We start from the raw sequence: 27,089 nt of genomic DNA, 5'->3' as shown, positions 1-27,089 counted from the left end.
AAATGAAGAGCAGCAAAAAGAAAATATGGAAACAACGTATCCTCTGGAACTGTGCTGATGACAAATGGCTGAGGGGAGGAGCGACTGAGCTGCTTTACAGCCTCTCTCACTCCCATGCTCCTGATGCTTCCTGACCCTAATCTTGACTGCAGATGCAAATAGTCTAAAAAACGTCCCCACCAAACATTTGCATTTAAACAAATAGATAAAGGTCATTTTGAAAAGCTGCCTCCTCATGGTTGCAGTGTGAGGTGGCATGTTCCATGTGTCCCTGCCCTCCTCACAGCCTGATTAAAGCTCCTATTGCAGCACGCCACTCAGTATGGTGCTGCACTCCTGGATCTAGCTACTACAGGCAAATACAGCAGGGGGAGAACAGAAAGGCCTCTGTGTGTGTGCGCATCAACAGCATCATGGACACAGGTAAGTGTGCTATTATTATGCTGTTTTATACATAATGGAAATATTGAAAAATGTTTGGTTTTACTTTTACAGTGTATGTCGGGTTTTTTAAGGGTTTGTCTGGTTTTGTGTGAGATCGTGACGGAGGCTTTTATTTGAGTGGGAAAAGTTTCTTCAAAAAGTTTCCTGCGCTGATATTGATGAAGCTGCTCGTGTGTGACACGTATCAATGAGGACTAAATGTCTAGTTTTAAGAAAACTCTACAGATGTTGACACGAGGAGGTCATTTCTGAACGTTTTAAGGTCATTTCTAAAAAGGAAAAAACAACCTCCTCCAAAGAAGAGTTGATATTTTCAAGAATCTCACGTTTGTGCAAAGTTGGGCCTTATCTAAAGGATCCATTCAAAAAGCTGGGGTCTTTTACATAAAGATTTTTGCATGCAATTTCCGTTTGCATAGTAAAGTTTGCATTTTCATTGAGTTTCTACCTCTGCTTCCCAGGAATGTGACCAAATCACACCAACACACACGTGAGATTTGTAGAGGACTATTTAATATATGACACGATGTGCCGCCATGATGCTCGCTGGCATCGCCTGCCTATTCAGTCGTGGCGCTTCTTTGCAGTGTAGTCGTTCCTCCGTACCACCTAAGCCCTCTGGAGTGTTTGCTTATGGTGAGGTTTTGGCAAGAGTTTGTAGTTAATTGCCTCTTTTTAGAAGTCCATTTGCATTGACCAAACCAAAGGCAATTTCCATGACATTTACACACCAATCCCAAAGAGTCATTCGCCTATATGCATAAAACTGTGAAGCATTCAAATGACCACACATTTGTGGGAATGGATGAAAATTTGTATGACGTCGTGTTACAAGTTGAGCTGCATCACTCATGTCTGTGCTCTGTCTGTCTGCAGAATATTCTAAGAGAGTGTACCAGGGCGTCCGAGTGAAGCACACGGTCAAAGACCTGCTGGCAGAGAAGAGGTCCCGGCAGACAAACGGACCCAGATACAGCGTGAGCACCACGTCTTCTAAACCGCCTGTCTCTCCCTGCTTTACTTTCCTCTATCAAGCCAAACGGCACAGCTGACCTTCTCTTAGCGACTGGGAGGTTTTCTAAAAACAAAAAAACTCCTCTTGTTTACATTGAGGCTCGTTTTTGTGCGCTAACGATCCACGGTGGATCCTTTGACCACCTGTACCTCGCTTGCAAAGCCATTCTGTAAATAGCCGAGCACTGTGCGTGTAGAAAGAGACACGGAGCACAAAAACTCATCCTAACCTCACAAAGGAGCGCTAATACAATGCCTGCAATGCTGTAGGCCATGATCTCCCAAAAAAATCCACAAAAAGGTGGAGGCAGGGCGGGGGGATTTGAGGTGGACAGGTAGCACAGAGAAACAGAAGAAAGGGCCCGTGCAGGAGACTGCCTATGCAAAGTTTGATCCGTGCACACCTGCCAGCCGATATTGTCCTGCGCCGTGATCAGGCCACAGACAAACCTCCTATTGTTGTCTCAGACACACACTTTCTCACACACATGCACACAGAGAAATCAGGCTGTGCTTCTGTGCTTTAGACGCCTGCTCGCACACGCAAGACTGCCTTTTTATTTTCCACAAACCGCCTGTCAAAAGGCTTTTACAGGACACTGTTTGTTTTCTGTGCTGGCACGTCCACGCCATACACTCGCTGATGGCTCGAGCAATGGAGGAATTATGTCAGACAACATTGGAAGATGCCAGCAGACGTTTCCTCTATCTGCTGCAGTGCGGTGCTCATTATAACATTTTTGGCACAGGTGTACTTTTGTGTGTGGGTGGGGGTGGGGTAAATTCCTAGCACGTAGGCTGACATTATCACAGACAGAAATTCACTCTGTCGCTGGTTCTTAAACTCTTTGTGTGGAGGCAGAGCTGCCATAAAAGATTAAAAGTTTAGCTTCATTTGATGCTGAAGGACAGGTCGTTAACAACAACAAGAAACTAACAGAACTATTTAGTCTTAATCAGAGCCGAGATGCTGTTTAGATTGTGTTGCAGACGTCCTGTGACAGCAGAAGAAGGCGAGGAATAGTCTGGATTTTATTTAACGTCAACTAATTTTCAATCAAAACTGAAAATGGGAACAAAGTAATCAAAACAAATCAAAGCTGTTATTAAAAAGTGGTGAAGAGCAGCTCTGCGAGATTGGGCATCGTCTCAGAAACAGACGACCTTAATCTAACGAGCTCCACATCCAAGCTGTGTGGCTGCCGCACACAAGTGTGACAGACTGTACGCTTTTGTCAGGGCTCGGTGAATCGACGGGAGCTCCAGAAGCTATCTTCTTGCTTTTATTACTTCCCTTAAATTTGAATAACAAGCTAACACCTGTGGCATCATTCCAATTGTTTTTTCAGTCCGTCAGCATTTTCGCTTTTTTGATATTCCAAACTGAATCGAGCGAAGCCTGCAGGCGACGTGAGCTGTGCACGTCACACACAGGGGCAGGGATAGCTCAGTAGGTAGAGTGGTGGCCCCATGATCGGAAGGTCGGGGGTTCGACTCCACTGAACGGCTGCCCTGAGGTACCCCTGAGCAAGGTACCGTCCCTACATGCCGCTCCCCGGGCGCTGCGTTGGTGGCTGCCCACTGCTTCACTGGGTGAATGGGTTAAATGCAGAGGAACTAGTTCCCTATGGGGACTAACACGCACATGTGTAACATGGCTCGCTCTGCTCACGTCTATCAAACGCTCTTCGTTCTGGCCTCGTCTTTAAGCTCCCCCACTCTCACAGCCACTCCAGCATCCACCCGTAGGCCACATTTACTCATCACTTATATGCACAATAGCATACTTGTGGAGAGTGATGAGTTTTATGACTTCCTTGAGAATCCCAGACTCTGATGGTGATGGTAATAAATCATTTCAAACATAAGTTGTCTGATGGGAAAACGTTCAACACACCTTTGTTTCGTTTAATACAGCTGAGCAACCGTTCTTTAGATAACCAATAATCCACCAAATCTCCATACGTCGTCTCTTTAAACTAACGTTTGGCTACTTTTTGTTACAATATTTATCTGTTAGCCTTAGCGCTCCTTAGCTGTCCATGTTCGATTTAAGCATTTTTCTCATTCATTTATGAATTTTAATCCATCACTCTTGGTTAACAATTTATTCCAATAGTTGTCCATTACCTGTGGCTAACTGCCGGCTCAGGTAATAGGACGTGGTCAGTGTGTAGTCCCTGAGAAACAGTTGTTTGGGAGCAGTTGGCCTTTAATCCCACAAACTTTATTTAACTGTGGACTCTATAGCTTATTGTTACATGTTATGTTAGCATGTACAATATACCAAAGCATGTCAAACAATAGTCTCCTTTGGAGACAACGAGGCGTGTAAAAGAATCTTAGTTGCTACCTCTGCGTTCTGTTTTCATGGTCAAATGTGGTATTATGCAATCATTGGGCCAAAAGAATACAGCATGGAGGCAGTATGACAGGCCATTGTCTGCAGGTCTACAGTCTGCTTTCAGTGTGGGCTTTACTGTGTGTTTATAAATGATGGTTGTAGAGCTAATAATGCACAGAGGCACACAGTAACTAAAGCCATTCCCGCCCTTGTGTTGGCTTGTGCTGCCTTTTACCTGGGAATAAAAGGCCATTGAAAGATAAGAGCAAACTCTGACCACAGTCTCCTCATGTTGGGACAGCCAGACAGAAACTATAAAGCTCTTACACCATTTCACATCAGCAGCTTCTCTTTTCTGACATGTTCTGTCGAGCTAGCGTGTCCAGACATGTTGCTATTACATAAATGAGCCTGGGAACAAATCAAAGTGTGACATGATGCTGAAGAGACATCGCGAGGTGTACCGGGGTGAAAGCGCTAATGCTAACAAACAACACAAACTCACTCTTTGTGTGTGTGTGTTGCACGAACAACATGCAGGAGATGCTACAACACAGTGCAACATGCTGGATAAAAAGCAAACAATGAGCCAGGAAGAAATATGGATCAAGTTTCTGTTTAAAGTAGGAAAATTTACAAAAAACAGTTGTGCGTGTTCGATTTTAAAAATATGAAATGGGCTGTTTTAAAAATATCATTGTGTAACATATTTTGCATAGGAAGGAAGAGCTTTTCTGCGAAACAAAGCTAAATAAATCTATCGTTAGTCAACGCCACGGCACAAATACGCACACTACCTGACTGTCTGAGCTTGAGCGAGCTGATTTCCATAGGCAGCCTTCAGAGATGCACTGAGCCATACCTGGGCCACATGAGGAAGTCTTGGCACTGGCAAATCACATTCAAATTTAACCCTCAAAATTTGCGTGCGTCCCAGCCGACATGGGCTTAATATCAACTCTTTCATGTTAGCAATATGCAAACCAGAGATCCTGCCAAACCTTGTCCTCTGTGTCCCTGCGCTGCAACTCTCTGACACGAATCTGTGTCTGCTTTTAGAGCAGAAACAAACTGCAGTGCTGTGTGGTCAACAACATCCAGAGGCAACCGGGTTCTCTGAGCCTCCAGTGACAAGCGTACCAAAGATGACACAGCAAACAGGGCCGCGTCATACATGGTGAACACTGGAGACCAGTGATGCAGGTCCATCAGCAGCGTGACTCCAGACTTTGAAATCCTGTCAGATAAACACTTATGTAATATTTCACATTAGTGCTCTGTGGTGAATGACCAACAGTGTGTGAGTCCTTTAATGTTACGCAGCGAGTAAGAGATCTGACTGTGTTTGCAGCTTTGTTGATTCTTACGATTCTTATTTTGCTCCCTCAAAGGTCTCGTCTATAATAAAAACTACTTTTTGGCCTAACTCTGTGCTTTGGACAAAGGCGGGAACACAAACTACACACTCTGGGTTGGGCTTACGGTTGGGGTTGTCACAAGTGTGGACTTATGGATGAAAGGGGCTGTTAGCATGTTTCATGCTGGTAATACCACAGTTAGGTCAAACTAAAAGTAAAGGTCTGTCTGTCCGAATAATGAGTGTGAAATTTGTTTGGAGTTTAAATTTGAGGACCTTTACAAAGTGCTCTGTAATATTGGTGGCATTGACTTAATTTCAAGAGTTGTCATCCATTATTTTAGGTTTGCTGGTCTTCCTGCCTCGCTGTGCTCTGCTGCTGACACTTTGTATCCGTACGAACTCAAGAGGCCGTTTCCCTGTTGAAGAGCAGTTATTGACTCGGGCTTACAGTAAGGGCTTAAACATTAAGCCAGTGACTGATCCCTGCAAACATGATGTCCAGCGTCTATCTCAGGCTGCATCTTACATATCACGTGGAGACGGGTTATAAATAGAAGCATTTATGTGGTTTTGGTCCAGCTGCAAATTCATACAAGGCTGATCTGAGCAATCGCCCTTAGCACCAGAGAAACTCAAGACCAAATACACATTTGTGTTCTAGGATGATGTTTCATCCTTCCTTCTTCACTCATCATCCCGTGACATGTCTGGGTTTGTTTTGTTTTTTTGTCAGCTGATATGTTTTAGGGCCAACAAACATCTGTTTAGAAACAACAGCATTTGCTTCTAAGACAAAAGTGTTGCTGTAACAGTGTTAACTGCTAGACCACAGGAACCGTTTTCAACAAAGAAGACAAGTATCGGTGGAACTCCATAATTCATATATAAGTAAAACCTGGAATGTCTCTGTTTCTGCAGGGAGGATCAACCACTCCGCCATCATTCGTCCAGATGCCAGGTGAGCGTCCTCTGACCGAGTCTGTTACTCAGTGACTCCAGAGCAGGGTGTCTGGAGTCACTGAGTAACAATGATAAAGGCATTTCTGCTTCTCCACTTCAGGTGCCCACATGCTGCCCAGCTACTATGGCATAAGAGGACGTTCCTTCATCTCTGACTCAGATTTCTGCCCATCCACCAAGCAGTTCTCCCCTGATGTCTATTCCTCCACCCTTGGGGGTAAGCCTCTAGGCTGTGAGCCCTCCACCATGAGCAGCTACTCCTCGCTCATAGACAGCTACTACCCAGAAACCTTTGGTGACTACCGCAGCGCCGCCACCTTCTCCAGCTCCGGCGGGTCCTTCCTGCCCTCGTCAGCACTGTCCTCCCTGCTGCCACCCTTCGGAGGAGAGTCCTCGCATCTGTTTCTGGTATGAATCAGAGTGACGGTGGCACGCTGACAAAACAAAGCGCATGTTCAGAATAACCTTCGTGGATTTAAAAACGGCAACACAGAAGTTCAGCGTACCTTTTTAGTTACTGTGAAACATAAACATATACTCTGCGTGATGTTCACATTTTTCAAGTGTCAGCCAGCTGACCGACAGCTACAAATGTTCCTGCAGGGCTCTGCGTGTACGCAGCTCTGATCATAGTCTCTGCATGCCTGGTATTTTCAGTACAAAGTTCCTGTTGTTCTTCCTTCACAGCTGAAAGAGGAAAGTTTAGAAGCTGTCTGCTTTATTTGTCAAACTGAGACCTCCGTAGTCTCATATTAGCTTCAGATCAACTTTGTCAGTGCAGACTGATTTCCCATCAGCTCCACTTATGTTCAGTGTGAAAAATGTTTCTCTGTTTTGAAGAAAAATCAGTAACTTTGTTCTGACAAGCTAATCTATTAACATGGCGAGGGACACGATGCTGCTGAGTGTAAGAAGACTCAGAGCTCGAGGATTTCAACGATACCAAGCTGCAGTGAAGAGCAGGAACACGCTGAGACAAGAGGAACCGAAAGAACCAAGTTCTATTGGTCATTTCATGCATTTGGATTTGGATTTAATTTAGTTACTTTAGTCACTAGTGAGATTACATTTTTTAAATCCAGTCCACACAGCAGGTGCGACGTTGTTAAAGAGAATGCTCTGTGATCAACATTAGGCTCTGTTAGTGTCTGGGCTGTGAGTCACTTCATGCTTTCACTTTAAATAACTGTTGGCCGACTAATTTTCCATATGCAAAATTCTTTTCCTTTTATCGTTGTTTGTGTCGACCCCCTGAGATTTATGTGTTCACCGGGGTCGGGGTTAGGAACTGCTGCTCTACAGGGCCAGCTTTGACACTTCAGCTGAGAGTACTCGAGTACAGTGAAGGACGTTCTTCTCGTAGTGGAGCATTTTTAAATGAGCAATCTTTCCACCGCAGTTCGAGATGAAAAAAGTTCATTTTTTATGTGACGTTTTTGTTTGACTGGTCACTGACTGCACAGCTAGAGCCAAGAGCATTCAGCACAGGACAGTTATGCTAGCTGTGCACTGCTGTTTAAAGAAAACTCTAAAATATAACAAGACTAACAAGGACATTTAATAAGTGGAATTATTGATAATCTTGCGGAGCTATTTGGGCCCTAAAGTCAAACTTTTAGCAGCAGTCACAGAGGCGGCGTGGCACCGATGACCTTCATAGTACGCCTGCCTGGTCGTCATCCTAACTGCACTGATGGCGTGTATGGAAGTTTTTAGAGTGAAAAACAGACATGCTCCTCGTTCAGCCACATTTGCAGTTTGTGCTCTGATGTTACATTTTTGCACACCATTGGACAGGGTGGGCGGTGTGCCTCGACCGGACTGCACAGAGGATTCTAGAAAAGCCAAAACCAAAACTGTATTCATGGATAGATCACAAATACACTTCAGTTACTGAGATCCATTTAAAGTCCGAGTTCTAGAGTGGTCGAGGTTGCATGTCCGCAGAGGCTTTCAGATGTGCTCGCAGGGCAGGGAAGTGAAACAAACGTAGTGAAGGAAATAATGCGACACTACAGGAAACGCTCTCGTTACAAAAGGTCTGCTGTGATGTTGGGGACTTTGCACTATCTGATGAGGAAATAAATGACTGATTCATCCTTTCCTCTGCTGTCTTCCTGCTGCAGAGAGACTCGTGGGAGCAGTCTGAGCCAGTATCTCAGGTGGAGGCTCTGTGTCAGGACAACCTGGCCTCCGTCAGCGTCCCACCCTCCATGCCCAGCCCCGAACCTCCAGGGAGCCCCTCCCAGTACCGCTCTCCGAGCCGAAGCTCCTCCCTGGGCCCCGTCTCCAGCAGCCAGCCCTACACTCTGCACTCTCTGGAGGATGTCCACTATCACCCTTTAACCTCCACCAGCACTTACCCCACCACACCCTCCTCCTCCTCCTTCCCCTGCCCTCCCTACATGAGCAGCCCCGTCACAGATCTGGTGACCAAGATGGTGACGGAGGAGGCGGCCGACGGCCACGGCAGCCTAACCCCCGGCGCCGAAGCTCATTCCTCCTGGGCTAAGGAAGAGGGGGTGAGCGCCTGGTCGCCCTATGAGATTCGGAGGGCCTACTGACTGAATTCAGAAGATTCAGACGATTTTACAGACACTGATGAACTCAACACTGCTGTAAATTCTTGGGGAGGTTTTTCCAAGAAAATTTCAATGTCAATTTGCTAAAAATATTCAAATTTTAAAGTGTCCCTGTTGTGCTCATTCCCTGTACCCTTGCACTTTGTGCTCAGCTCTTCATTTCACCCTCAGTTGGAAACACGCTGTGTTGGCTGCTGTCTCTGTGAGACCCTTCAAAAGCATCTGGGTGTGATGAAAGTGAGACAGTGCTGAAATGCTCTAAACCGCGGAGTCGGAGCTGCTCGATGAACAATGTGGTAAAACCATTTCTTAATTACTCCAAGCATCTGAGCATATCCGACAATATATACATCAAGAAATATGACTGTACCCTCGTATCTGTTAACCAACACATTTATCTGTAAGACAGCAAAGCTTAGCCACATCAACTGCACACTTTGCTGGCACTGAAGGGGAGAGGCTCAGGTGGCTGAGGGGAATGCAAGGCTTCTCATTTGAACTCGCTCCAGGTGTCACATAGTGACATAGATGAGCCACAGAAAAAAGAGTGATGAGGTTCATTTTGAAAACCACGTGAACAGAAAAGCCAGACAGGGGGCACACAGGGGCACTTTAACCTGTTGGTGGCCTCATTCTGCCAAAGGTCCAGTCTGACTGTAGAATAGCACGATTTCTTTTTTTTACCACTATTTCCCGTACGGTGTGGACGTGATCACAAAGCATAGCTTAACTTATAAGGCTGGAGTTAAAGAGCGTATACCAAAGCAAGGATAATGGCTTTGAGGGCGTATATTCTGAGGATTTTGTTTTTTCATAATGTGTGAACATGCTGCATCTTAATCATTGTACCCTGAAGGTTCCTGTAACTTCAGGCTGTAACTGTTATTAAACTGCAGGCTACTGCCATTTGTACGACCCGGCTAAGTGTGGTGCTTGAATGCAGAGGTTGTCTGGATTTACTGGGAATGAAGCAATTGTGATGCTTCCCTTCTGTTCAGGTTTATTTATATAGCTTCAAAACACACTGACAGTCACCTTAAGACTCTTTATACTGTAAGGTAAATGCCCTACAGTATTCTGGAGAAAGCCCAAACGACCCCCGTGAGCACTTTGGGGAGGAAGGGTATGAGGGAAGGATAAACAGCCTTTTAACAGGAAGAAAGGCTGATGTGAGCAGATGGGCGTGAGGGCAAAGAGAAAAGAGGATGCCATCGCCCACGTCCTACACACCACTCTCAGCCACGTGGACAAGAAACAGGGTAACTATGTGCGAATGCTGTTTGTTGATTACAGTTCAGCGTTTAACACAATAGTGCCCTGCAGACTGTTCACAAAGCTGAGGGATCTGGGACTTAACAGCCGTCTGTGTGCATGGGTGTTGGACTTCCTCACTGGCAGAACTCAGGTGGTGAGGGTGGGCAGGTGCTTCTCCAACAGCATCACCATCAACACAGGAGCACCTCAGGGATGTGTCCTCTCGCCACTGCTCTACTCCCTCTACACTTCAGACTGTGTGGCCACCCACGGCTCCAACACCATTGTGAAGTTTGCTGACGACACAGTGGTGTTGGGTGCCATCTCCAACAACGATGAGGCGGCCTACATGGATGAAGTGAAGAATCTGGCATCGTGGTGCCAGGACAACCACCTCCAGCTGAACGTCAGCAAGACCAAGGAGCTGGTGGTGGACTTCAGAAGGGGTCAGCACAGAGACTACAAGCCCATTATCATCAATGGAGCTCCAGTGGAGAGGGTGCAGTCCTTCAAGTATCTTGGTGTCCACATCTCCTCAGACCTGACATGGGCTGCCCACATTCAGGTCCAGACCAAAAAGGCTAGGCAGCGCCTGTATCACCTACGACAACTGAGGAAGTTCAGGGTCTCTCCAAAGATCCTCAGGATTTTCTATACAGGCGCTGTGGAGAGCATCCTCACACAGAACATGACATCGTGGTTTGGGAACAGCTGTGTGAAGGACCAAAAAGCCCTCCAGAGAGTGATCCGTACAGCAGAACGCTGCTGCAGGATTGCTCTCCCCCCGCTTCAGGACACCTACACCAGGAGATGCCGGACTAGAGCAGCGCAGATACTGAAGGACCCGTCCCATCCTGGCAACAAACTGTTCCAACTTCTGCAATCTGGTAGAAGGTTCCGCATCTTCTGGGCAAGGACAGAGAGACTCAAGAGGAGCTTCTATCCCCAAGCCATCCGTGCCCTAAACACACACACCCGCCCTCTCACATCATCTATAATTGACTGAGTCAGGACTCTTCCAGACACTAAACCAAGGCACAATGTACATTTCAATTCCTTTAATTTTAAATATGTTTATATTGTCTATCCTGTAAAATAGTCAGATGTCTATTCATATTAATGTACAGAATTCACCTGCTTGCTGCTACTACTGCACATTCACCCAGTGTATATACTATATGTCTGTATATATACATATATATATATATATATATATATATATGTATATATAATGTTCTTCCTCTACACCCCCCCCCCCCCCCCCAATTTTTGCACATGTCGAGGAGCGTGTCAGGCTACATTTCACTGTGTGTTATACTTGTATAACTATGCATGTGACAAATAATAAAGAGCCTTGAACCTTGAACCTTGAAAAGAAGAACGAGAGCATAGGCAGACTGGGCCAAAGCTTATGGACACAGAAGACTGAAATGTGGGATATAAACAGGGAGACAGTGGCGTCATCGCGGTGCATCACATGAAGTCCTTCGGCAGTCTGAGCCTATAGCAACATAATTAAGCAATGTTTCAGGGTCACCTGATACCTTCGTCAAAATGGAAAGTTTTGATCCTAAAATCCTAAAAGTAGAGAACGTGTCAGTCTCCAGCACAGCAGGAAAGGCGTCTGAGAGAGGAAAGCTCCGCCCCCCATTCTGAGTGAGCAGCTCTCAGTCTGAAGGCACTATGAAAATATAGGACTTTTGGATGTGATAGGGCCTCATTATTCAAGGCTTTGCAGGATTTTAAGAAGGATTTTTAAATTCCCGGTACTCTCACTGCAGCACCTGAACCAACTGAAGGCAACTTTCAGAACAACCTGATGTTAATGACTTAGTAGTCCAGCCTAGAAATAATGCATGCATGAACTAGTGTTTTAGCATCACTCTTTTTACAGATAATAGCAATCCTGCATATTTGTTCAGAGCCCGTCGAAGGACATGATCTGAAAGTTCCTCACAGTGTTGCTGGACATCAAGGTAATGCCATCCAGAGTCTAGTTCTAAGATCTTTAGGGCCACAGAAAATAACCTCATTGTTTTTTGGATACAGCACAAGGAAACTGTAGAACTTTGTGTCTCAAAGTCACGGCTGCAGTATGAATAACTGATATGTGTCAACTGGCTTCAGGTAGGTGTTTGCTGAGTGGGGGCATTCCTACTATTCAATGTTATTTCAGGATATAATAATATAAATCTTTTATCATAAGCTTTATAACTGCATTATGGTTTGTTTGTTTTTTAAATATATATATATATATAACTATATATTATATAAAAAGATGTTTTTATATTTTTAAAAATGAAACCATTTTTGTAACATTAATTATCATTATAATTTAAACACTTTGACTTATGACTGTAAATACATGTGACAGGGTAGACATCTTATGATGTTAACACATCAGTGAACCATTATGAAACATGGAGAGAAAAAAGGCTGATGAAAGATGTTTTTGTAGATGATTTCTCTCCAAAAATATATACAACTGTAAGTCACATAATTAGAGGACCAATAAGGGGACCTATTTAGCAGGATTTCCATATGAGTAATAGGGAGGATTTATTTGAAAGACTTTAAGCATTAAAAATGTGTTCATGGAAAAACATCCAGTTAGTGTAGAAAATTATGTAGGTATGTATGTAAAAGTACGTTTTTCTAACAACATGCCAAAGAGAAGCACGTATAATGTGAATAGTATTGGTCCCAGCACATAACCCTGTGGGGTGAGTAACTTCTGTGCATGAACAAGACTCCCCGTTTACATGCACAATATGGAGTCTGTCAGACAGACATATTCAAACCATTGCAGTGCATGTCCTTTAACACCAACAGTGTAGCCTCTGAACTGTACAGGGTAACTCTGTAAGACACCCCACTAGGAGACAGTGCAACCGAACCCAGAGTGAATGTACCAATTTGTACATATATACACTCCACCCAAGTCATGGCCTCGCCAAATGCAAAGGCCGAGCCGGGGGGCGGAGGCAACAGTCTGCAGATGCAAGACTGGCCCGAGCCGGTCCCACAAGACGCAAGGACCGCGATAGAGCGGCCGCACAAGGACAGCCCAAAAGACGCCAAGCCAACTGCCAGGAAGCATAGCACACCGAGCTACCAATGGGGGTCCTGCAGACAGAGAGTCAGGCAATACGGCAGGGGAGCACAGGCTACTAAGCCACTCGAGCACAGCAGCTAAGCTAACAGACTTGCTAAGGTAGATAGGGGGCTGGGGGGGGCAGTGTCCAGGAAGGCTGCCGAAACAAGCTCCCACAATGGACACCACTACCACTATCACACACACAGTCACACAGTACCACATGTAAGTACTACCAGTGAACCGCACACGCACAAACAAACAAGTGGAGATCAAACAATCACCGGTGTCACGTTTGCAAAGCCGTTTTATCTGTAAGCTGTGGGGCGTGGCCAGGCTATCCAGAGTGTCTTAAAGAAGTATCCACACGCCATGACCAAGAGGGGGTCATACCCTGTACATATGGAATATGTAACGGAGTGGAGAGATAGTCTCGATATGATAGGGAACAAACGCTGCACTGAGGTCTAGCAGGACAAGCACAGAGATGAGTCCACTGTCAGAGGCCATAAGAAGATCATTTGTAACCTTCACTAAAGCTGTTTCTGTGCTGTGATGAGCTCTGAAACCTGACTGAAACTCTTCAAATAAACCTCTGCAGATGATCTGTTAGCTGTTTGACAACTACTCTTTCAAGGATTTTTGATCTGAAAGGAAGGTTGGAGATTGGCCTATAATTAGCTAAGACTGCTGGGTCTAGAGATGCTTTTTGAGTAAAGGTTTAACTACAGCCAGCTTGAAGGCCTGTGGTACATAGCCGATCATTAGAGATAGGTTGATCATATTTAAGATCGAAGCATTAATTAATGGCAGGACTTCTTTGAGCAGTTTTGTAGGAATGGGGTCTAAAAGACACGTTGATGGTTTGGAGGAAGAAATTATTGAAGTTAACTCAGAAAGATCAATTGGAGAAAAAGAGTCTAACTTAACATCAATGGTACTAAGAGTAGCTGTAGATAATATTACATCTGTGGGATGATTACTGGTAATTTTTTCTCTAATGATAAAAATTTTATTTGTGAAGAAGTTCATGAAGTCATTACTAGTTAACGTTAAAGGGATGGTTGGCTCAGAAGAGCTCTGACTTTTTGTCAGCCTGGCTACAGTGCTGAAGAGAAACCTGGGGTTGTTCTTATTCTTCAATCAGTGATGAATAGTAAGATGTTCTGGCTTTGCGGAGGGCTTTCTTATAAAGCAGCAAACTATTTCTCCAGGCTAAATGATGATCCTCTAAATTTGTGACACGCCATTTCCTCTCCAGATTACGAGTCATCTGCTTTAGGCTACGTGATGGAGAATTATACCACGGAGTCAGGTACTTCTGATTAGAGACCTTAGTTTTCACTGGAGCTACAGTATCCAGAGTCGTACGTAGTGAGGAGGTGAAATTATTAACAAGATAATCGACCTCTGTTGGAGCAGCGTTCAGATAGCTGCTCTGCTCTATGTTGGTACAGGGCATTGAAGATGATAACAGTGGGTGGGTTATATTCTTAAACTTAGTTACAGCGCTTTCAGAAAGACATCTACTTTGATAAAAATCTACTCTCCACTGCTGTGTAATCAATTATTGTAAATGTAAATGTTATCAGGAAATGATCAGACAGGAGAGGGTTTTCAGGAAACACTGTTAAATGTTCAGTTTCTATGCCATATGTTAAAACAAGATCTAGAGTGTGATTAAAGTGGTGGGTGGGTTCTTTTACATTTGAGAGAAACCAATTGAGTCTAATAACAGATTAAATGCCATGTTGAGGCTGTCATTTTTAGCATCTACATGGATGTTAAAATCACCCACAATAATTATTTTATCTGAGCTCAGAACTAAATCAGATATAAAGTCTGAGAAATCAGACAGAAACTCTGTGTAAGGCCCAGGTGGACGATAGATGATAACAAGTAAGATAAGAGTTTCACGTGGACGAGGCTAAGCACCAGGCTTTCAAATGAATTAAAAGTCTGTCTGGGTCTTTCATTAATTGATAGGCTGGTGTGAGAAATTGCTGCCACACCTCCCCCTCGGCCTGTGCTTCGAGGTTTCTGGTAGTTAGAATGACTCGGGGGTGTTGATTCATTTAAACTAACATAATCATCCTGCTGCAACCAGGTTTCTGTAAGGCAGAGTAAATCAATTTGTTGATCAATTATTAAGTCATGTACTAACAGAGACTTGGAGGAGAGAGACCTAATATTTAATAATCCACATTTCACTGTTTTACTCTTTGGTTCAGATGTGGATACTGTATTGTTCTTTCTTTGTAATTGTTTATGTTTAAGTTGTTTGTTGCTGGTTTTTAGTTTGTTTTTTGTCTGTTTGGGAGCTGACACAGTCTCTATGGAGATGGGTTTTTGGGGGGTAGCAGGAGGAGAGAAGCTGCAGAGAGGTGTGTAAGACTGCAACTCTGCTTCCTGGTCCCAACTCTGGATAGTCATATTTTGGGGGGTTTAATAAATTTGTCCATATTTCTAGAAATGAGAGCTGCTCCATCCAAAGTGGGATGGATGCCGTCTCTCCTAACAAGACCAGGTTTCCTCCAGAAGGTTTGCCAATTATCTATGAAGCCCACATCGTTTCTGGGACACCACTCAGACAGCCAGCAATTTAAGGAGAACATGCGGCTAAACATGTCGCTCCTGGTCTGATTGGGGAGGGGACCAGAGAAAACTACAGAGTCCCACATTGTTTTGGCAAAGTTGCACACGATTCAATATTGATTTTAGTGACCTCCGATTGGCGTAACTGGGTGTCATTACTGCCGACGTGAATTATGATTTTACTGAATTACTTTTACCCTTGGCCAGCAGTTTTAAGTGTAAGCATTAATTAGATAAGAGGAACAGACCTGAGAATGGCTCTGTACCAGATGGCATCAAATACTGCTGGATCAGTGACAGGTATGCAGGCATAGGGCATTTAAAGCTTTATACCTGCACAGTTTCTGTATCACAAGCAATATGATATGTTTGTATGTCACTGTAACAGTAGTGGAACCAGAATATTTTTGTGTTGGTGACCAGAATGAGACCATGACTGACATTTGGTTGGGACAGACACTGATTAGTTGTTCATTCTTTTGGTCACTCACCCACTCTTGCTCAGTGCATCATGTGGATTCGTGCTAACCTGTTCTGGGTTAAGCTGAATTGATGCCATGGCAATTGGTTTCATTTAGCTTTAAACAGTTTTTATGTCCTGACTGTTGGAGTTATCCACAAGCAGCAGACATCATGCCGATTAATATCTCACAGGTAATAACGAACACCCTACAGTTGTTAAAACGTTGATATAAATATCATTAATGCATCATTGTATTGCAAAGCTGTGTGTGATGTTAGGAGCCCATACACACAGCGCTGTGGGAGAGTGTGACTTCTGTACAGAGCGTTGCTGGTGTTGCTTTCCAGCCTCTCCCGCATCCCCCCCCCCTCCCCTCCGTATCCAGTGTCCTACTGAAATAATTCCAACTGGCCTCTCCTGACACTGTTCCTCAACCCACTGCTCCACCCCATCCCTGCAGCGGAGCCATAAACCACACCCATCCACACTGTGTATTAAATTGTGTTTGAATCCAGTCGTCTTTTTCTGGGTGTGAAGCATGTGTACTGTTTTAATTCACTATTTAAAAATATTATATTATGATATTACAATGTGTTTGTATATAAACGTGTCTAACACAAAAACCCCAAATCAAACCTGCCATGTTCCTGAGTCTGACCCAGTGTTTTGTGTTTAATTTTGTTGTTCTTGCTTGTAGTTTGAGTCACTATGTCCTCCGTGTGTTCCACATGTCATATTCAGTCTATTTCTCAGTGTCAAGTCCACATCTTTGTGAACTGTCTCATGTTTCCTGTTTTATTTTGATAGTCCCTGTCCTGTGTGCAGTGTGTCTGGTTTTGCTTCCCCTTGTCATGTTATGCCTAAATGATCCCAGCTCTGTCTCTCCTGTCTCCAATTCCCTGATTACTCCGGTGTGTATTTAAGCCCTGTTTTCTCCTTGCTCTGTGTTGTGTCGTACCCTCATTATGCTGTAACGGCCCTGAAAAGCTTAGAAATATGGTTTCTAACCAGATTCTTACTCTGGATGGCATTACCTTGGCCTCCAGTAACGCTGTGAGGAACCTTGGAGTCATTTTTGAGCAGGACATGTCCTTCAACACACATATTAAACACATATGTAAGACTGCGTTCTTCCATTTGTGCAACATCTCTAAAGTTAGAAATATCCTGTCTCAGAGTGACGCTGAAAAACTAGTTCATGCATTTATTACTTCCAGGCTGGACGACTGTAATTCATTATTATCAGGAAGTCCTAAAAACTCCCTGAAAAGCCTTCAGCTGATCCAAAATGCTGCAGCAAGAGTCCTGACAGGGACTAGAAAGAGAGCAGATTTCTCCTGTTTTGGCTTCCTGTTAAATCCAGAATTCAAAATCCTGCTCCTCACATACAAGGTCTTAAATAATCAGGCCCCATCTTATCTTAATGACCTTGTAGTACCATATCACCCTATTAGAGCACTTCGCTCTCGCTCTGCAGGCCTACTTGTTGTTCCTAGAGTATTTAAAAGTAGAATGGGAGGCAGAGCCTTCAGTTTTCAGGCCCCTCTTCTGTGGAACCAGCTTCCAGTTTGGATTCAGGAGACAGACACTATCTCTACTTTCAAGATTAGGCTTCAAACTTTCCTTTTTACTAAAGCATATAGTTAGGGCTGGACCAGGTGACCCTGAATCCTCCCTTAGTTATGCTGCAATAGACGTAGGCTGCCGGGGGATTCCCATGATGCATTGAGTTTTTCCTTTCCAATCACCTTTCTCACTCACTATGTGTTAACAGACCTCTCTGCATTGAATCATATCTGTTATTAACCTCTGTCTCTCTTCCACAGCATGTCCTTATCCTGTCTTCCTTCTCTCACCCCAACCAATCACAGCAGATGGCCCCGCCCCTCCCTGAGCCTGGTTCTGCTGGAGGTTTCTTCCTGTTAAAAGGGAGTTTTTCCTTCCCACTGTCATCAAAGTGCTTGTTCATAGGGGGTCATATGATTGTTGGGTTTTTCTCTGTATGTGTTATTGTAGGGTCTACCGTACAATATAAAGCGCCATGAGGCGACTGCGGTTGTGATTTAGCGCTGTGTAAATAATGTGTTTCCTCTGTGGTCCTTGAGGAGTCCTAGTTCTAGTTTTAGTTCACGCTCTTGTGTTTGGATCGTTTGTGCTGCAGCAGTGAAGCTGCAGCAGTGAAGCTGCCTCTTCAGTTAACTTTTTTAGTTTGAGTCCTGCGTTTGGGTCCACCTGCTGCCTGCGAATCAGCCGAAACCATGACAAGAAACAAACACACTGGGTTACATTAATGTATGTGGTGAACACTTTGGAAGAAATCTACAGGTTGTCGTCAGACCTGGAGAGAGAATGTCTGACTAACAAATGATTTAATGAAAGAAGTTAAAGCCTAAAATAAATAAATGAATAGTGACAAACAAAATTATTCCTCTGTACTTGAATTAAGAAGGGTTTATGTTACAATAAATGTTCATGTGAGAATGTGCTAAAGACAAATCTAACTGAATTAGAATTAAACAAACTGAACGAAACATGAAGTGAATTATATCCATTTGAATGTTCAAATGTGATGTAGATGTGAATTCCCTTTGTTAAGAATAACAAGGCAAATGTATTTAAGAGATTTTAAAGTTTAAAGGTTTAAACTTTGTGCTAAATCAGAGAGAGTGAGAGAGATAAGGTGTGAATGGACATCAAATGATTTAACTTCAGCAGTTTTATTGAATGGCCAAAATGTGAAGATGTGACGTCGAGTAGGAGAGGGAGGAATAAAAGTGGGTGTAAAAGAGATTCAGGGTTCAAGTTGTGGACATTCACTTTTTAACCTTTAGTGAAACAGTAAAAGTCTGAGGATTATTCTTATTATATCCGAGCCATAATAAAATAATCTTTCCTTGGAGCCTGCTGTCTAGGCTACTAGACAGCAGGCTCGTGCCATAATCAATATGGCAGCTACCGTTGCCAAGTGGGACTGATAGGACTCGACCTGCGAGGTTACTCAGGCTGCCTCACCTGGATGATTTCAAGCTAGTTATTGCTGGGCGAGTCCCCTCACCCACATGTTGCATTATCTCACAGGATCAGGAATTAGGACTGTTTTTTTTTATCAGAGAGAGAAATTAACTTCCTAGATGCAGTCGTGATGCATGCTCAATCATCCAGGTAAGTAAATCTCCAAAAGCTGATTTTCATTGCAGTCAGCTGAGACTGAAGAAGTCACCTGGATGAGTGACGAAATGTTTCTCCCACAAAATGCTACGTCCTGATGAACAGAATCAACTTTTGGAGATTCGCAGGTTTTTTTGTGGGCCTTGCAGATCGACCAAAAACAAACCAACAAAAAAAATACAGTGAAGCATTCAGTGTTTGAGTAAATGTAAAATATGATAAAACAAACTAAAATCTCACACAGGAAAGTGACAGAACCCAGATCATGTGGAGCTTTTTACTGGGACACGCTTAAAAGAAATCTCTTCAGTGTTGTGAAGGAGAAAAAAATCCAGGTCATGTCTGGTTTAATCACATGGTTCATTTAATACTGTCGATACGTGGTTGCTTTAATCATTCACTGCACCTGTTTCTTTATGATTCTTCTATTGTGGGGTTTTTGTGTGTGTTTTTGCAGAATTAAGGCAGTTTTCTATTTTCTTTCATTGCAGGGCATCTGAACTCTCAGGGCCACCGTAGCTGGGCTGTTGGATACAAAATATCCTAATTTCATGCTGACTCTATCCTACCTGTGGGTAGGATTTTGTACAAAAATGTCTTTTGTTTGTTCTTTAAACATGAAATTTTAGTAATTCATCCTGGAATGAAGTGTGTGGAGGGCTGAAGCCATCAAAAAGAGTCTGATAGGAAACAAACCACAAAACCAAAAAACATGTTCCAGATATATCAAAGGTTTTTGTAGGACGAGCAAATGGTGTCAGCTTTTAAATCCTTACTTCATTTTTCATTTGTCTGTTTATCCTGTTTATTTTACCTTCAAATGTGCTGTGTTATTTGCTGAAGTGTTTTCCAGTCGGCTGACAGTATGGAGGAGAGAGTTTCAGCAGTGAGTGTCTGCAGCCCTCTGCAAAACACGGTGGAAGTGTTGTCATGGTTTGATGGCTTCATCAGAAAAATGAAATTATTAATGAGGAAAACTATAATTAGATTTTGATCATGCATGCATACCATGAATGCACACTATCGTGTGTGTGTGTGTGTGTGTGTGTGTGTGGAAAGACAGAATGCTTTCATAAACATTTCCATTTGTGGCCTGTAGGTGGAGCCGCTGCGCCGCGGCTGCAGGAGGGGGCGCTGTGAGAAGAGGCGGACAATGCTGGGCGAGGAAACGGGGATGTGCAGAGAAGAGAGCACTTTGTTTAAAGCAGGATGCACAAAGATTGATTTTAATGGACGAATAGAAATGATGATGATGATGATGATGATGATGTGTTAGCACATATCAGTTTTTAATCAGTTTGCTGTTCTTATGGCGCGAGGACGCCCTAATAATCTAACAATGTTACTGCAGCATCTATGATGAATAATGTTATAGATGCTGCAGTCATAATCAAGCTTTGAGTTATTATTACTGTAATAAATGTAATAATATTCATAGATCCGGGTCTTAATTCACATATTTTGACCGGTTTATGGCACAATTTTATTTTGGATGCATTTATCCAAGTGTGATGAATGTAACGTTGATATAGTTGAGTTCATTTTATCTTCTGACCTTCGCACCACAAACAGTCTGAGAAATAAAATACACTCGAAGTGTAGTGTAAGGGACTTCAGTGCAAAGAAGGAGCTGCAATGTTTGTTTTTAGTTTCGTTATTTATTCATTTATTTATTTATTTACTCGATTTCAACACAGATTTGATAGAAAATCTAAAATAATAACCGTTTTTGATCATAATGATCATAAATCATAATGCTGGGGGAGTTAAACATTTCAAAGGCCGGTTCTTAAACGGCACACTTTACCGGAAACCTTTGATCCTGAAACGCATTTTTATTTTCATGAAAATATAACCAAGACAAGGACAGAACTGTGCGTGAAGCTGCTGAGCCTCTCTCCCTGTTCTCCCAGCAGGTGTGAGCACTCTGATGGAGCTGGAGGCCCTGCCATGCCAACGAGGGCTGTTGGCCCTTGCCACACCCACTTTCCCTCTTTGCCACTTTTAATGTATTTTTTATGAAATAAACTTTTTAAAATGCGTGACTAGGCTAAACGCGAGGTTTGAGGTGAAATGCGCTCTTAAGGTTGCACGGAAGCAGTCGTGGGTGCTGCAGTGCTAAGTGAAGGGGGCTGATGCTGGGATAGTGCAAAAGGAGGGTAAAATGAATAAAAGTGCATTTTTTTCGAGGTTAAAGTGTAAAATACTAATATATGAGATTAAAGTGGATTTGATACAGTGTTCATGCTTAGTGATTTTACTGAAAATCGATTTGAGAGAGTTGCCTCTGAATATTCAAATGGTAAGTAACGCGCAATCAAATCATTGTCAAATCATTGAGTTCTAGGGGTTTTAAATAGAGGGAATGGAGGGAGAAAATCTCAAACTAATATGTCCCCAGCTCTATTACAATCATTCTGTATGCTCTGGCTCTGCTGTAAGACATTTGTGTTGCTATTTTTGGAGACTTTTGCAGAAATTTCGTTCTTGGCCATTTTGCTGAGGCAGAAAAGGACATTGTTGAGTCCCTCAGCTCTTCTCCAGGAATCATCTCTCCATCCCAGCCATCATGTCCGGTGAGTTTCACCTCGGATTTTCTTCAGGAAATCATTTTCTTGCATTTTTCCCTGTTTGGAAGACAAAGGAGGGGGGGGGGGGGGGGGGGGGTGTAATGTAGAGTTTATTGGAAATATTGAAAGCACACGATTTGTGTGTTTAAGTGGAGTGCTCACCCCCCATAAATGCCCACTTCTTCCCATATTTAAATTAAAGTAGAATGGGCTAGATTAAACTTCCACGTGTAGAATAACTTTAATGCCACCTGATTCCACCTGTTTGTGTAGCGTTCTCCACTCAAAGACTTCTCCAAGCTTCACTGGCGTTTATGGCTTTACTGTGTGTTATAGTTCTGCCGACTGTCGTCTGTCGACGCACATCAGGACGCGCAGATGATCATTTTTAAAGATCATTTTAAGTTTGGAAAAATTCAACTGGAAGTCTCGCGGGCTGTGTGGTCGGGCTGTCTGTGCGCAACAGGGTGTTCTGTGTGTTCGAGTGGGATGTGTCTGCCTTTCGTTTTGGCCAGCGTCTGCCACATTTAAGACAAATCATAAAGTAGCATTTCTCTGTATGAATATTTATCAGATGAGGTTTCATCTCTTAACACATTCTCTAAAATGTTCGCAGCCCTGAATGCTTTAAATATCGCCTTTAGGCCTAAATCGCCCGCACCTATACGAGACGTTCTTTCACCGTATCTTAATCAAGCTTCAAGTAAGGAAGAAAAAAACTGCCAATTACTCCCATTGCCTTTAACTGTCAGGCGTTCGTGGTGGGGGGCAGGGGTGATTTGAATAAAGTAACGGAGATTGGTGTAGAGCTCGGGGTTTTGAATTGTAAACAGCACCGGGCTGAAATCGCCTCGAAATTTTTCCATAACGACCTGATCAAACTTTCACTAAGTGACCGCGCACGTGCACCACGCGGGAGGCTCGTTTCCTTGAAAACTGCAGCGCTTCGATCCAAAAGCGCAGATCAGCGGCTCCTTCTAGTTTCGAAATTTTGTTCCGTTTTGGTCGCGGATCGCTTTGCTGACTCTTTGTCTGCGCGCTTCAGCTTTAACCTCATCCCACCGTGCCAGACAAACTTCTCTTTCATCTCCTCGCCTATTTTTATTTACTTTACATTCATTCGATCGTATATGCGTAATAAAATCTACTTACTTTAACGCGTTAAGAGCCGATTTCTTCTGCCTCTGACTGGGGCGTGGCAGCTCAGGGCTACAGGGTGCAGTGAAAACGTCTCCCGACCGGGAGGCTCCGGGGAGGGGATCAGCCGCCAGTAACACTCAGAAACACTGAGCGGTGGAAACGACCTTTACGCACCGGTGATAAAATAGGATCTTTGGATAATTCAAAGCACTTCGTTATATTCTTTTACAAAATCTTAAAAGACAATCTTTCAGCAGTTTATTAGAATGAAGCGACACTTCATGGAGCGATTTCAGTTTACTGGAAACAAAATAAGCTGTGATGTGTAAGAAATGCTTTGTGGTGCTTTACTGGAGGAGCAGGGAGAGGGAGGAGAAGAGTGCACGACTGGTTTAGTTTGCTTTAAGAGGAGATTACTGCGCATGAGTGACACACTGTGCTCTTCATTAAGATCAACTGAAGGTGTACCCGGGGGTCCGGGTGAAGATCACGGTCAAGGAGTTGCTGCGGAGGCACAGAGAGAAGGAGGCCAACAACAAGAAGCTTAATGCGGTAACTCCTCCCTCCCCCACGCCTCTTTACCCTTGTCCCCTGCTCTCAGTCTCACCTTTTTTCTGCTGAGAATACCGCTCTGTGCAAGCCTGCACCTGTAAATCACTGATAGCCCGTTTTATCAAAATAAGCCACTCAACTCATTTACAGGAAAGCAGCCATTAATAATCTGGTATCGCCTTCCCCCTCCTCTGTATTTCTCTTTCTTCCTGATCAGCAGATGCATCAGGCTTGCTTGGAACTACAGGAGCTTCGCGCGTCCACTTTCCAAAGTAGGTTTGTCCACCCAGTGTGCTAAAATACATCCCAGAAAGACACACATGCACTACAGCGGCCTGCCCTAAGCGTCACAGTCTGATGATCTTAATCAAGTTGTTTGTTTGTTTGTTTGTTTGTTTGGGGGGTCAAAAATTCTGTAAAATAAACATATAAATATGCATCAATTATTGAGGACGCCTTTTTCAGTTGGACGGGGGGCAAGAGGCATTCAGATTTCAGAGGGGTGGAGTTCCACCGTGGTCTCTCAGACCACGCCCTTTCAAAGTGGTCGCAGATATATCCTAGTCCGTGATTAAATGATAGGCAATGATTAACCCAGAGCGTGTGGTTCGCTTGTTTTCATCGCATGTGTTTGTATTCTGGATATTTTCGGTCTGACTGTTACACTGAATCTCGGCAGGTGGCCATGTGGCTCCTCCTCCCTCTGTCCCCCCAGCTGAAACCAGCAGCTGCGGGTCGCTGGCCCTCCAGCTTCGAGCCACCATCTCGTTTCCAGTCCCTGACAGCGCGTGCAACATCCAGATGCAGGAGTGCGGCATCCAGGTGCAGCAGCAGCAGCAGTTTGGGGATGTGATGTTGCCCGGCAACGGATACGGTGGTACCACCTACGACACCCCTCTGCCTCCTTTTCCAACCTCCCCTCAGCCTTGGTACCACGGACTGTCCTCAGATGCGGACTACTACGGCCAGGGGATGGTAGGTCTCAGCTGGCACCAACGAAACACCGTCATTAAAGAAATAATCAGAAACTGGGATTTCTTAAAACTTTTGTGACAAAACGGAAAAATTTCCTAGTTTTTCTGTTTGTGACCAAAATTGAAAGATTGTTTTAAAAGCATACGAGATACGAGCAATAGCAATGCGTTTATTTGGAACAGAGGTTTGGTGTGGTGGTCGTTTATTTCCACAAACACTGTCAGTGTCTGTGTTCAGCATGTAGTGGATAGGTTTGTGTGGATATATTTGAAGGAGCTAGTCTTGCTTTGACTGTGATTACAGCTGTTTGTGTTTGATAAAATGACCTGTCTGGCAGGATAAACAGCTGCATGTCAGTTTTGTAAGCTGTCTGCACACAAATGAATGCATTAAATCAAAAACACCACTCACAAGTGTTCCTGGTGAGCCCTGGGCCTAGCTTTGGTTGGATGACCACCATGTGGCACACCTGCAGTCCTGCCCAAAGTAATTTCGATGTCCTCCTCTCTTTCAGGCCCCTTGCTCCTCATTGGAGTCACTGACTTTCTGCAACCCTGTGGATCCCAACACTTATTCCCCACAGGACTCCTTCTCTTCCTCCTCCTCCTCCTCATGCTATGACTCGCCCACCAGAATGGAGTCAAGCTTCAGCCCACAGCAATACCACTATCAGCACTGTGGCCCCCAGGAATATTACAGCTTGCCACACTGTTGGTCAGGCCAGCAGGAGAGCCCCCCCACCCCAGAATGCGCACCTTACTTTGCTCCCACAGACTATCCCCAGGTGTATCCTGTAGAAGACAGCTGTTTCCAGAAGGATTTCCCGCTGAGCTCTGAGATGTGCTACAATGCTTTATGATGAGACCATGAACAGTATTACTTTGTATCCTGACTGTAAATACGATTTGGCTCAGTGAGGTTGTTTGCTTTGCATTTCACTTGGTCTGCTTTACTTTAATCAATTCATTTGTAATAAAAACTAAATGATATATTTTCATACGCTAATGTTTTGCTGCACAAAATAAAAATGTGTAAAAGTCAGCACTGTGCTTGTAATGTGCGCTTGTCTATTGCAGAGTTTCCACTGTAAAAGTCGGGATGTTTGCTTCAGCCAGCAGGTTCAGACTTCACCCTGTGAACATGCCCTGTAGCCACAGGTAACAAATAAAAGTGAAAAATGTGGGAAGAGTGTGAAAGTAAATATCACAGGCTGATAACATGTCAGGGCTGAACTCAGCTGTAACGCAACAATTGGAAATGAAGGCAAGGAAACATCTGAGATTTGACTTTGGCCTGCAGGGCAGTATTTCACTGGGAGTTCAGAGATCAAAGGAGAACAGATTAACAGACAAGCCGACTCACAGTGGCTGCAGCTCAGCTAACAGAGCAGGACGTCTGCTAATCAGAGGGTTGGTTTGGCTTTTTCAAGAATGCTTGAGCTCCGAGTTGTCGCGTAATGCTGGAGTCGCTGTGTGTGAATGAGACTGGTATTTAAAAAGTACTTTGACTCCTCAGACAGGTGTCAGTCCATTTATCTGATTTTTTCAACAAACTCTCAATAATTTCTCCAGACTGTGAAACAAGCACTGTTGAAGCTGCAACCCCCTCTTATTATACTTACAGATTTTACACGGAGCTCAGCCAGTTTATTAGGCTACCTGTCAAAAAACAAGAAATTCAGTAAATGGACTGATTTTCTACTCTGAGCACTCTTGTCCTGTTTAGTGCTTTCGATCTCACACACACACACACACACACACACACACACACACACACACACACACACACACACACACACACAATGTTAGTAGGTGAGCTGCTCTCCCACCAGAGCTACAGCCACCGTGTAACTGACCAGTGTGGATTATTACACTTAATAGTCACTCACTGCTTAATATTTGCATTACCTCAAGTTTCCCCTCGTGCAACACTGAAGTAATGAATATTTAATAACAATTTTTCATGTTGCATGAAAATGGGAAGAAAAAGAAATAAGCTTTTTTAATGCCTGACCGATTTTACTTGAGTTTATCTAGAGCAGGCCTTTGGCTCAGTGTCACGAATGATTATTAGATACATAAAGCAGCTGCCAAACTATGTAAAACATCTTTCTGCTGCTATCTTATGTCTTTAAAATGGCAAGTTGAATCTCGTTATGAAAGCGGATGCGTGTGTTTGGTAATTTGTGGACAGTTTGTTCTTGATTCTTTGTGCCAAACTTAATCATGGAGCATGGAAAAGGTTTTCCAAGTATTTGTCTGCTAAAACAGACAAACAAAAGAAAGAAATCATAAAAGTCTGGATTATTTTGTGACTTCCTGGTCGCACTTCCAACCTAGCTCACTTGAAACTAGTGTCTCAAACTAACACAATAAACGAGGAGTGCGTGCTCCAAAGATCCTGTTGGCAGGCATCCCTTTCACTCCCGCTGAGCCAGCATATGTGGAAATCCCCTTGGAGACACTTGACGGCAGCTGATAAGTGTGGAAAAATAACCCAAAACATTTAGGCTGGAGCAGAGCGCCGCAATCAGCTTTATTAAGTGGCAGTGGCATTTCTGCATGCCGACAAAGA

The 27,089-nt window shown here is 43.8% G+C and overlaps 2 protein-coding genes and 1 long non-coding RNA gene across 6 annotated transcripts; 2 read left to right on the top strand and 1 right to left on the bottom strand.

The window, feature by feature from the left end:
• Positions 1 to 266: 266 nt before the first annotated feature.
• On the top strand, positions 267 to 9,599 carry pou2af2 (POU class 2 homeobox associating factor 2). The gene is made up of 5 exons (XM_004537939.3): positions 267 to 423; positions 1,321 to 1,421; positions 6,081 to 6,120; positions 6,223 to 6,530; positions 8,249 to 9,599. The coding sequence occupies exons 1-5, from the start codon at positions 414 to 416 to the stop codon at positions 8,684 to 8,686; spliced, it is 897 nt and encodes a 298-aa protein (XP_004537996.1). The 5' UTR covers positions 267 to 413; the 3' UTR covers positions 8,687 to 9,599.
• Positions 9,600 to 20,916: 11,317 nt separating this feature from the next.
• LOC105940852 (uncharacterized) lies at positions 20,917 to 25,062 on the bottom strand. 3 transcript variants are annotated; one of them, XR_013101579.1, is made up of 3 exons: positions 24,927 to 25,062; positions 23,001 to 23,152; positions 20,917 to 21,905 (listed from the first exon to the last, which is right to left on the bottom strand). It is a non-coding gene; the product is annotated as an uncharacterized LOC105940852 (long non-coding RNA). The 3 variants fall into 3 exon arrangements; XR_001167500.4 differs by having other exon boundaries at positions 23,001 to 23,179; positions 24,927 to 25,052; XR_013101580.1 differs by lacking the exon at positions 23,001 to 23,152.
• On the top strand, positions 23,223 to 25,556 carry linc.pou2af1 (lnc RNA pou2af1). Of its 2 annotated transcripts, none has more exons than XM_004537938.5 (5): positions 23,223 to 23,313; positions 23,440 to 23,540; positions 23,761 to 23,812; positions 24,220 to 24,515; positions 25,030 to 25,556. In XM_004537938.5, the coding sequence occupies exons 1-5, from the start codon at positions 23,310 to 23,312 to the stop codon at positions 25,372 to 25,374; spliced, it is 798 nt and encodes a 265-aa protein (XP_004537995.2). In that variant the 5' UTR covers positions 23,223 to 23,309; the 3' UTR covers positions 25,375 to 25,556. The 2 variants fall into 2 exon arrangements, with proteins under 2 accessions (XP_004537995.2, XP_004537994.2); XM_004537937.5 differs by having other exon boundaries at positions 23,758 to 23,812.
• The last annotated feature ends 1,533 nt before the right edge of the window (positions 25,557 to 27,089 follow it).

Source organism: Maylandia zebra, linkage group LG14 (assembly GCF_041146795.1).
Source record: "Maylandia zebra isolate NMK-2024a linkage group LG14, Mzebra_GT3a, whole genome shotgun sequence".
In the NCBI taxonomy this organism is placed as follows: domain Eukaryota; kingdom Metazoa; phylum Chordata; class Actinopteri; order Cichliformes; family Cichlidae; genus Maylandia; species Maylandia zebra.
This window is presented reverse-complemented; position numbering and strand designations above follow the sequence as displayed.

What these genes read in the sequence shown, in the direction of transcription:
- pou2af2 (XM_004537939.3), top strand. An exon ending in CAAACGGACCCAGATACAGC is followed by an intron (nt 1,422 to 6,080) that starts GTGAGCACCACG and finishes CTGTTTCTGCAG; the next exon opens with GGAGGATCAACCACTCCGCC. An exon ending in ATCATTCGTCCAGATGCCAG is followed by an intron (nt 6,121 to 6,222) that starts GTGAGCGTCCTC and finishes TCTCCACTTCAG; the next exon opens with GTGCCCACATGCTGCCCAGC.
- linc.pou2af1 (XM_004537937.5), top strand. An exon ending in ACAACAAGAAGCTTAATGCG is followed by an intron (nt 23,541 to 23,757) that starts GTAACTCCTCCC and finishes CTTCCTGATCAG; the next exon opens with CAGATGCATCAGGCTTGCTT. An exon ending in TCGCGCGTCCACTTTCCAAA is followed by an intron (nt 23,813 to 24,219) that starts GTAGGTTTGTCC and finishes GAATCTCGGCAG; the next exon opens with GTGGCCATGTGGCTCCTCCT.